This window comes from Lucilia cuprina, chromosome 4, assembly GCF_022045245.1.
Source record: "Lucilia cuprina isolate Lc7/37 chromosome 4, ASM2204524v1, whole genome shotgun sequence".
NCBI lineage: Eukaryota > Metazoa > Arthropoda > Insecta > Diptera > Calliphoridae > Lucilia > Lucilia cuprina.
In genome coordinates, this window is record NC_060952.1 from 85,582,490 (window position 1) to 85,594,390 (window position 11,901).

Here is an 11,901-nt window from a genome sequence, read left to right on the forward strand (position 1 = left end):
TATCTATCTATCTATCTATCTATCTATCTATCTATCTATCTATCTATCTATCTATCTATCTATCTATCTATCTATCTATCTATCTATCTATCTATCTATCTATCGTTTCATGTTCATAATGTTTACTGTGCTTATTTAAACCATAACAATTACTAGTTAAAGTACCATTTTTAAAGTTTATTTCTTTTTTAACAAAACTCGTTTTATTATATTTTTTTCGTAAAGTTCAATTGTTTGGTGTTGAGGTTGTTACTTTTTTTGTTTCCAGTTAAATTACAATTTTCAGCTGTCTTTATGCATGGTTAAGTTTGTCGGTCTTACAAAAATGTGTATGAAAAAAAAGAACATGTGGCTGGAGCAAGTCAGTTAACTTGGCTAGCTTAAATCTAAAATGACTGGCTGGTTGTTGTGTGATAAATAAACTATTCCTGCTTGCTGTTCAGCTTAAAAAAAGTAAATTTAAGACCAGTTTTTGTAGTTTAAGAGACAAAAAAAAAACATCCGCTAAGTTGTTTTTTTCATAAAATATCCTGTGGTTAAGTTTGGTTTTTATTTTTTTTTTTACAATAAACCAGTTTCTCTCTTAATCTTTCATATTTGTTTGAGTTGAAAACAAAAAAAAAAAAGAAACACTTCTTTTGACTTCATTAAAAATGTAACAGTTTCTTTGTTGTACACAGAGACGTCCGTCCTATAACTGCCTCAATCTAGTGTGTCTGCTTTTACTTCTTTGTTTATCTTTTGTTTTCAACTCCTACTGAACAAGATTAATCCTGTTTGTTTCTATTAAACGTTTTTTCTTTCATATTTTTGTGACTCAACATTTTGCTTTTATTGAACTCACAATTTTTCAGAAATGCAAATATGTTTGTACATTACCGGTTAAAATGTTTTTTTCTGCTTTTAATGAGGCTACTTTTTGAAACAGGTTTTTGGAATACAATGGCGAAATAGTTAATGGGTTTTCATATTGTAATGATTTGTAATATTTAACATAAAAACATTCTTAATATAGGTACATACTGAAATTTAGAATATTAAAAAAAACAGCTTGTTTAGCATTAGTTTCTTTGCTAAACGGAGTTGCCATACATGCATATATTATATAGAGTTTTAATAGACTATTTTGTAAACATTCATATATCTTAGCCATATGATTTTAATTATGCATATTTTTAACTAAAATGCTTCCTTTTATATTGTAACAAGTTTGATGACCTTGTACTGTAAGAATTTTTCTTTTTATTTAACTATTTTCTTTAAATAACATACCAATTACTCTTGTACGCTACTCTTGCACGCTAGCTAACACTACTTTTATTTTCTTTAAAAAAATCAATATTTATTGTTATTTTTTTCATTTATAGACACTTAAGTTTTTATTCAATCCCCTTTTTCCGCCTACAAATTTCTTTTTTATTTAGAATTTTAATTGTGTAAAAAACTAGAATAATGTGCAAATGTAATTGTTTGAAGAAAATTCATAGAAAAGTGTACGTTAAGTTAATAATTTACATAAATTTTATATGAATATTTTAAACGGGCTAAAAATAAAGTAATTTTAAAGGCAATATACATTATTATGACGAATTTATGATATACATATGTATGTGGATAGATAGGTATATGTATAGATAGATAGATAGATAGATAGATAGATAGATAGATAGATAGATAGATAGATAGATAGATAGATAAATAGATAGATAGATAGATAGATAGATAGATAGATAGATAGGTATATGTATAGATAGATAGATAGATAGATAGATAGATAGATAGATAGATAGATAGATAGATAGATAGATAGATAGATAGATAGATAGATATATAGATAGATAGATAGATAGATAGATAGATAGATAGATAGATAGATAGATAGATAGATAGATAGATAGATAGATAGATAGATAGATAGATAGATAGATAGATAGATAGATAGATAGATAGATAGATAGATAGGTAGATAGATATATAAATAGATAGATAGATATATAGATTGATAGATAGATAGATAGATAGATAGATAGATAGATAGATCGATAGATAATTAGATAGGCAGATATATAGACAGACAGACAGATAGAATAAAACTATGAAAGATTTGAATGAATGCTGTGAGATCATATATGTAAGCAAATAATCTTCTCTTTTATAAGGATCTTTTATCTTTTTTTATAATTTATATTGTAAATTAAAATTATGCAAAATTACCAACAGTATGATAAACTTGTCAATCACTCTAATAAGAAGGGTATAAAAAAATTCTCAAAGAGAAATAATTTAACAAAACCCACAAAAAAACATGTGTTTCTCATACAAATTATTATTATTCTTCTTATAATGCTGTTGGTTGGTGTTTGCATATAATTTTGCGAAAAACAAATACAATATGTATGCTTTTAAGGGACAATGACATTGTGCTGACTTACAACACTACATTTATCCAAACAAACAACCAACTATTTCACCATCATCCAACCAAACTATATACAACACACGAACAGCAATAAAACAAAAGCATATATACAAATATAAACATTAAGCAAACTGAAAAGAAAGAAACAAATGGGAACACAGAAGAAATAATGTGAACACAGAATTAAAAACTAACTAAATAAATATACAAACTAAAAATAACAACAGCAAAAACAATATGCCATGAACTTTTTTTTCATACATATAACAATTTGTTTTTTTTTACGTCTGTTTATCCGTCATATATCAGTTGTTTTATTAGGTAGCTAAAAATATTACTTATACGTTTACATACAACTGTTAGAGAGTGAAATACGTACTATGTGGAAAAACAGCAAAACAAGAAGAGATAGATGGAGATGGATGAATGGCGTCAAGTTTCGTACACACAAACACACACCCCTTTCTTCTGCCACCTTCCTATTTAACAACAACAACAACAATAAAACTAAAAAGTGAGTCATCAATATTTGAGCTTTAAGAAACAATGACACTGATGATGGCGCGGCGCGGCTTTTGTTTAAGATTATTAACAGCAACAATCACGCAGTAGTAACCAACAATAATAATAAAAGTTATAAATTAAATATATATTTTTTTAAGCAAATAAACCATAGTAAATCTTTTTAAAAAGTGGTTAATCGAACAAGCATGATTGTGTTGTGTGATGATTGTGTATCAAATTACATACTTTGTTTAGAAGCAAAATGATAATGTCTGGACTATAATATAGTCTTAAGTCTGGACTATATTGGAGTCTACATTCTTGAGTATATTATGGACTATAATGTATTCAATAATTTGGATTATGCTGTAGTCTACAGTCTGGACTAAAGTTTGACTATATTATAGACTATAATGTATTCAATAGTCTAGATTATACTGTAGTCTACAGTCTAGACTATAGTGTAGTATATATTTCTAAAGTCTGGCCTATAGTCTGGTTTATAGTATGGACTGTAGTCTGTAGCAAAATGATAATGTTTGGACTATAGTATAGTCTAAAGTCTGGACTATATTGGAGTACAGTCTGCACTAAAGTTTGTCTATATTATGGACTATAATGTATTCAATAATTTTGATTATTTTGTAGTCTACAGTCTGGACTAAAGTTTGACTATATTATAGACTATAATGTATTCAATAGTCTGGATTATACTATAGTCTACAGTCTGGACTATAGTGTAGTATAGGTATATTTCTAAAGTCTGGCCTATAGTCTGGTTTATAGTATGGACTGTAGTCTGGTCTATAGTCTTGTTTGTTGAATGAATTGAAGTCTGCAGTCCGGAATATAGTTTAGTCTAGTTTATAGCCTATACTATAATCTGAATTATAGTGTAGTCTAGACTATAGCTTGGACTACAGTAGATTTGTGACTTTAAATTCCTTTTTCCCCCGTAGATCTGCGCTTGGTCTAATCAATATTCTGAACTACACACTATGTTGTAGTCTATAGTTTCGACTATAATATAGGCTATACTGTACAGCAAAGTCTAGTCCATTATCTGGACTTTACACCCTCTATCGCCAATCGAAGTCTTAAAATTTTTCATTTCCCTGTCGGAGGGAAAATTGCTTTCGAGAACTAGTTGTAAACAATTCATTGACAATAGTTGATTTTGTATGGAACAGCTGTTCAATGTTTACAAAATTGCATTAACAAATTTCACAACAGGGGAATATTTTTCACAACAATAATGTTAGTGAACGAAAAAAATGAATAGGGAATATATTTCACGTGAAATCATGATTGGCGATAGGGGTGTTTGGCTAGCTTGGACTATGGTCTACTATATTATACCTTAATAGTTTTTTTTTAAAACCATAATTTCATTCCTTTTTTTCAGGCGGTTTTATGTTAAATCAAGTGATATGGCAGCTTTTTAAAAGTGTTGTTAACTTTTTAACAATATTATCATTTTAACTTTAAACAAAATTGTTAAAATTTATAATTGTTTTGAAAAAAATTCTTAAAAATAATAAAATTTTTGACAATTAAACCTATTTTTATGATAAACTAGGTTATTAAAGCAAATAATTACTCAGGTTGTCAACATTTTAAACAAAACAATAACTAATAGTGTTTTTATAGTTGCACACATGCAAACATGTAAAAAAAGGCGGTATTTACAATAACACAACAGCAACAACAATAGCAATATAAAATAACAAAACAAAAATATGAATAAAATTGTAAATTTTTGATTGACTTTAAACAAAAAAGCAGCAATAAAAACTGACGATGTCTAAATATTCAATGAAAACTAAGTATTAAACGGATGAATGGACGGACGCAGGGAAAAAATAAATGTGATTTTTTTTAAGACTTAGAATTTGTTGTAGTAGTATAATTGTATTGACAACATGACTGACGACACAACACACTGCCATTCATGGCATGATGATGATTTTTTTTTTCATTTTTTGCATTTTATTTGCCAGCACTTTAGAAGTGAAACTATATTGCTTTAAACTAAACAGTAATAAATAAATTATACATTTGTTTTTGTTTTTTTTTCTAGCATTTTTTAGATTGAGTGTTTAGTTTTTTTTATTATTTATTTGAAATGACATTGAACTAGATTTAAGTGTTGTGTTTTGTGGCCGCTAAAACTCTTATTACAAACATTATAGGAATGCAGGTTTTAAGTTGATAATATTTTTACTTCTATCTTTCTTTTTATTTATATTCTAAATACTAATAATATTTATATTTTTAGCAGCTTAATTAAAATTGCATTTTTTCAAAAATAGAAAATATGATTTAAATAATTCATTATTTAATAAAATATTCTTACATTTCTAAGAAAAAGGTTTTAATAATTCTATTAAAATGTTAAGTTGTTATTATTACAACATTTTTCCTCATAAAATTGTAGTTTTTAGTTTAATTATCTGGGTTTTTTAACCATTGTTATTATTGTTTATGTTTTTCTTGTATGGCAACACACTCACAATGAATTGATAACATTAATTCATTGTGAGTGTGTTGCCATATGAAATTTTTGTTGTATTTTTAGGCAAGTGATGGCAATGCTGAGGATTTTTTGTGATTTATTTTAAGAATTTGTACTTAATCTAATATTTAAACAATATTTACAGATCCGTTTGTTTCACAATCTAAAATTTACTAATAATGTGCTTCTACATATTATAAACTTAAAAATAAACTACTTAATATAGGGTATTGTAAAAAACATCAATAAAATTTTCAAATTTTCTTTTTATAAAAATTTTTATCATCACATTTTTTCTTAATTTCCTTTTGACATTATAAAATTTACATTCTTTTTTAAATTGTTTTTTTTTTTTTGAAAAATTATTACTAATTTTACTTTGGATGTTGCAACAGGAATTATTATACAATGATAACGAAATGTTATCAATAAAAAAGTTTGTACTTTAAACCATTTTTTGACAAAAGTGTTAAAAAAAAGAAACATTCCATAATTGTTTATTTTATAAAGAATTTTTTAATTCAACTTCATAAATAAGCAAATAATATGCCACCAAAATTGTTTAATAAACTAAAAAGATATTGGTAATTTAACAGAAAAAAGGAATAAATCAAAATGACTAGAATAGCGTTTTATTAAACAAATCCCCTTATTCCTTATTTGTAAACATTTTATAATTTACAAATATTTTTTAATGTTTAAATTGAATTCTTATTAATAATATTTATTTTTCTATTATTTTTTTTTAGTGGTGGTGGAACACAGCCTGCTGGTACATCAGGAGGCGGTGGTGGAGGCGGCGGGGGAGGAGGCGGTGGCGGAGCTAGCGCATCAGCTACCGCACGTAACGCAGTCAGTTCCGGCAATATGTATTCCGCCCGCCAATCTGTAAGCACCTCCACGGGGGTTCTTATGGTCGGACCAAATTTTCGTGTCGGTAAAAAAATTGGCTGTGGTAATTTTGGAGAATTGCGTTTAGGTGAGTTAATGTTTTAATAATTTAAAATAAATATCTTGATACCAGATCATGTTTAGTATAAGGAATTATAATGTTCGTAGTGAAGAAATAAATAATTTAACGAAACTTCAAGTTGTTCACGTTCATAGAAATTTTGTAAATAACTCCTTGTTATCTTGTTTACCGTATATATTCTAGTCTATAGTCTAGTTTATAGTCTAGTTTATAGTCTAGTCTATAGTCTAGTCTATAGTCTAGTCTATAGTCTAGTCTATAGTCTAGTCTATAGTCTAGTCTATAGTCTAGTCTATAGTCTAGTCTACAGTCTAGTCTATAGTCTAGTCTATAGTCTAATCTGTAGCCTTGTCTATAGTCTGGTCTATAGTCTAGTCTATAGTCTGGCGTATAGTTTAGTTTATAGTCTGTTCTATAGTCTAGTCCAGTCTGGAGTTCTGTAGTCTATAATCTAGTCTGTGGTCTAGTCTATAGTCTAGTCTGTTGTCTAGCCTAGACAAGACTATAGACAAGACTATGTCTATAGTCTTGTCTATAGTCCAGTCTATAGTGTAATATATTGTTTAGTCCATAGTCTAGTATATAGTCTTTTTTTTAGTCTATAGTCTAGTCTAGTCTACAGTCTAGTCTGTAGTCTTGTTTATAGCCTAGTCTTTGTCTGTAGTCTAGTGCATAGTCTAGTGCATAGTCTAGTGCATAGTCTAGTCTATAGTCTAGTCTATAGTCCAGTCTATAGTCTAATCCATAGTCTAGTCTATATTCTAGTCTATAATCTACTCTATATTTTAGTCTACATTCTAGTCTATTGTCTAGTCGATATTCCAGTTAGTAGTTTTGCCGATCTATTGTATTTTTGTTAACATTGTTTATTGTATAGTCTATAGCCTGATCTATTGTCTATAGACTAAAGGCTATAAATTATCGCAGTATTCATAAAGATATCAATCATTTATTTAAGGTTTATAACGGTTCCATGCAGGATGCCACATGTAACAACATTTAGCAACTTTTGCATTATGTTTAATTATACTAACAACAAGTTGCCATATGTTTCAAGAGAATCCCTCCCATAACTAGTAATTAAAAATATCCACAAAAAATTAATTGTTGAATACAAATTACTTTTAAAATTAAAAAAAATAGGTCTTGTCTGTCATAAAACACATAAATTTTAATATGTAGTCTAATAAAAAATATATACAGCACAAACGCATCTTTTTGACATCATTTCAAAATTTAAAAATACACATAATTTTGTTGTTTTTCCTCATATCTAATATATTTTTAGATTATTATGTAGTGTTTTTCCCCATTTTAACATAACTGTAAAAAAAGAAAAGAATTGCTAAAATTTGAGTGGGTGTTTTTTTTTTTGTTATTGATTAATAAATATTAAATGTTCTTGCGACATTCAAACAATTTTTATTTTCTTATCAGAAAAAGCACTGTGTTGTGTGTTATAACAAAAAATGTATGTTTCATAAATTTGACCTAAAGCAATAACACAAGGTGTATTTTAGAAATAAATTATGTTTTTTATATACAAAAAATATATATAAAAATCTAACAAATTATTCAACAGGTCGTCGTATGTGCTTTTTTTCTCCTCCTACTACTACTCCTTCTAACTACACTTCGTCCAATAGAAATACCACTCCAGCAGGTATGAAGAAATTACAAAATTACCAAAATTTTGTGATGAGAAAAAAGCATGTTCTTCCTAGTGAAAGTAATGGAAAATGTTTATGTAAATGTTTTGTTTTGTTTCTTTCTTTCTTAACGAATGAACAGCGACCGACTGGGTTGTCAAAAATGATGTTGTTTTTTAAATTTTAATAAATGTTTTTTAAATTGAATTTAATTTCTAATTTTCTTATTTTTTAGGCAAAAATCTGTACAACAATGAACATGTAGCAATAAAAATGGAGCCTATGAAGTCAAAGGCTCCCCAACTACACTTAGAGTATAGGTTTTATAAACTATTAGGATCACATGGTAAGTTAAACAAATTTCCTTCTAAAAACATTTTCAATATCATTTTTATATATATTTATGTATTTATATGTTAGTTATTTTATGTATAACTTATGTAATTTTTTTGTTATTAGTTTATTTATTTTAATATTATTAATAATTATATGAAATTTTAATAATTTTTTGTTTGTTTTTGTTTAAATTACTTCATTTGCCCTTTAAAAGTTTTATTAAATGCTTTAAATAATTTTCATTTATTAAACTTGTTAATAATCCCTAACAAAAGGATATAGTTTTTCTTTTGAAATTTTAGGAAAAAAAGAGAGTAAAAGCATTAACAAAGTTTATATCTTAAACAATTTAAGACTGTTATCGTTTGAAAACCATCGGGCCACTCTTGTGTTAAAATTTACTTTAATAAGTGCCATTCACTTAAAAATGATAACACTGCTGGTAAATAGTAATCTAAAACAGTGGTGAAAATTTAGCTGTTTTTACATCAAATACAAAGCTTTTTGTTTAAAGAACCATCTAGTGTTATAGCATTTTCTTTAAATCCTAGAATTTAACACTGTTAAAAAAAAAACAAATTCAGTTGTCAATTGTTGTTGTAATACAACCGCCTCAATCAGAGCCGCTCACTGCAAAATGATAGCTTTGTGTGTAGTTAGTTTCAAAAAGAAGATTTATATCAAATCCATAGAACCTTGGCCTCTATCGGATCAAATCGTTTTACCACACTAGAACACTAACCACTAGCAATTCCGAAGCCACGTAAATTGTAACTATAATGTAAACAAAATGATGTTACTTTGCTCTTTTGCTTTTTTTGTGTATAACACATTTTGTTTTGAAAGGTTTGTATATAACACACTTTTCTATAGACAGAATCTATTTAAATGATGTCTTTTTATAGAAAAATCTTTGTATAACTCCTTTTTTTCCATAACCGTTTTTCTATGCTAAATTATAGAAAAACTATTATACTTAAATATGTAAATCGTTTTTTCTATGGAAACATATTTGTTTGCGGGTTGTCTCTATACAAAATTTTGTGTATAACAGTTGCTTTATTTAGAAAATAATAGTGTAGATCTTTTTTTAAAGAAAAATTATTGTATAACAGTTTTTTTTAATAGAAAAACTTGTGTAATACATATTTCAATACATATTTTGAATAAAAAAAGTTTGGTATAACAGTTTTTTCTTTGATATATAAAAAAATTTATGCATAATATAATCTTTATAGAAAAATTTTAGTATAACAGTTTTTTCTTCTAGAATTAGTTTGTATAACATTTTTTTTAATAGAAATCTGTAGAAAAACACTTCTTTAAATAGAAAAATGTATGCATATTATATTTGTTGTAGAAATTTTGAGTATAGAGAATTTTTCTATTAGAATTTATTTGTATAACAGTTTCTTCTATAGAAAACCTTGAGTATAACAGTTTATTCTTTAGATAAAATTGACTATAATAGTTTTTTTCTTTAGAAAAAAATAGAAAAATAATTATTTTATAACAGTTTTTTATATAAAAAACGTGTGTATTACGTATTTTCAATAAAAATATTTGCATATAACAGTTTTTTCTTTGTAAACATCGTCTTAATATAGAAAAATTTATGCATAAAATATATTTAAGACAAAATTTTAGTATAACTGTTTTTTCTATTAGAATTTGTTGGTATAACAGTTTTTCTATAAAAAAAACGTTATTACAGTTTATAGAAAAACCGTAGTATAACAGTTTTTTTCTTTGGGAAAAATAAAATAAGGAAAACTTATTCATTATATATTTTCAATAAAAAAATTGAGTATAACAGTTTTTTCTGCAAGTAGAACAGTATAACAGTTTTTCTATAGAAACGTTTTATATATACAAGTTTATTGTATTAGAATACTTGTCTATTTAACAGTTTTTTTTTAATAGAAAGAAAAATTAAATAAAAAACTGTAAATTAATATTCAAGCGATTTTTAAATTAGCAAAATCTTAACATCACTGTTTTTACAAACCAAACAATTGACATTTATCTTGACAGTCTCCTACTGCCAGGCTCAAGCATATTTACACATTAAGAAAGATATAAACTTGTATTGCTTCTACTCTTCAACATAACGCCCCTACCCCGCCCCCTCCACTACACTCGATTATCAATCTTATACATACTTTTCTACTACTATTCTATTGTTTTTGTTGTACTTGTTATAAACCTGTAACCTCTAATGACAACAACAAAAACCAACAACAATAAATTGAACCTTTCTTATCATAATAATGAAAAAAAACCAACAAAAACGAGAATAAGTAAAGAAAAAGAAAAATATAAAAAAGTAAGAAGAGAAAAATCTAATAATCCTTTACAACCTTGTCCTTTTTGTGTAATCTAATCCTTGACAATGCTTTTGTTTAATTAAAAAAAAATGAACCTACATTTCTATAAATATATTTTTGTATATGTGTATGTATGGCTAAATTATTATGTATGTATGTATATTCATTTAATATTTTTTATATGTGTGTTTAAAAAAAATGTTTTTATAACATACGTTACTAACTACTTTTTTTTCAAAAGAAAGAAAACAACAACTTAAAAAAATAATATTATCTTTAGCTTTAATTTGTTGACGTAATAAAAACAAACAAAAAACAAATAATAATTATCCCTCTTTTTATTATTATTATTATTATTATATTTTTTTCGAATTGCACCGTTACCACCTTTGTTAAATCAAAATGTATTAAAAAAATGAAATGTTTACAAAAAAAATCCATTTCTTTTGCTAATAAAACAAATTATGTTGATAATTTTCTATACAGGAAATAATTACAAAGAAGAAAAAAAAAGAAACAAAATAATATTTTTATAAAGATTTTCTCTAGCATATTTATTATACGGAGGTCGGTGCTCTATATTTCTTTTTTTTAATTAATTTTCCCCCTTTTTTAAATGTCTTAAAATGAAAATGTAATTTTAATTAAATTTAATAACTCTTTTTTTGAAATTGATTAAAATAATATTTATTATTATAAATTAATTGTTGTACTTTTTTGTTGTTAGAATTATGTTATTTAACCATAGTTTAAAGTAATTATATACAAAAATGCAGGATACAATAATAACAATTAATGGATTTATAAAAATAGTAAAGATTGAGCACAGAATAGACTTGTCTTCAGACTAGACTACAGACTAGACTAAAAAATAGACTACAGATTAGAGTATAGACTAGACTATAGACTAGATTATAGACTATAGACTACACCATAAACTAGACTATAGACTAGACTATCGACTAGACTATCGACTAGACTACCGACTAGACTATCGACTAGACTATCGACTAGACTAGACTATAAACAAGACTACAGACTAGACTATAGACAAGACAGTTGACTAGACTTAGAATAGACTATAGACTAGACTATAGACTACACTATAGACTAGACTATAGACTAGACTATAGACTAGACTATAGACTAGACTATAGACTAGACTATAGACTAGACTA

The 11,901-nt window shown here is 26.3% G+C and overlaps 1 protein-coding gene across 1 annotated transcript; it reads left to right on the top strand.

The window, feature by feature from the left end:
- Positions 1–5,881: 5,881 nt before the first annotated feature.
- On the top strand, positions 5,882–8,678 carry LOC124418471 (casein kinase I-like). Its single transcript, XM_046947949.1, has 5 exons — positions 5,882–6,022; positions 6,188–6,417; positions 7,994–8,074; positions 8,296–8,452; positions 8,672–8,678. The coding sequence occupies exons 1-5, from the start codon at positions 5,985–5,987 to the stop codon at positions 8,676–8,678; spliced, it is 513 nt and encodes a 170-aa protein (XP_046803905.1). The 5' UTR covers positions 5,882–5,984.
- Positions 8,679–11,901: the final 3,223 nt, after the last annotated feature.

Excerpts from the sequence above, each read along its gene's own strand:
- LOC124418471 (XM_046947949.1), top strand. The coding sequence starts at position 5,985 with ATGCCACCAAAATTGTTTAATAAACTAAAAAGATATTG. Across the intron at positions 6,023-6,187 it reads AATAAACTAAAAAGATATTG|TGGTGGTGGAACACAGCCTG; the intron begins GTAATTTAACAG and ends ATTTTTTTTTAG. Across the intron at positions 6,418-7,993 it reads TTTTGGAGAATTGCGTTTAG|GTCGTCGTATGTGCTTTTTT; the intron begins GTGAGTTAATGT and ends ATTATTCAACAG.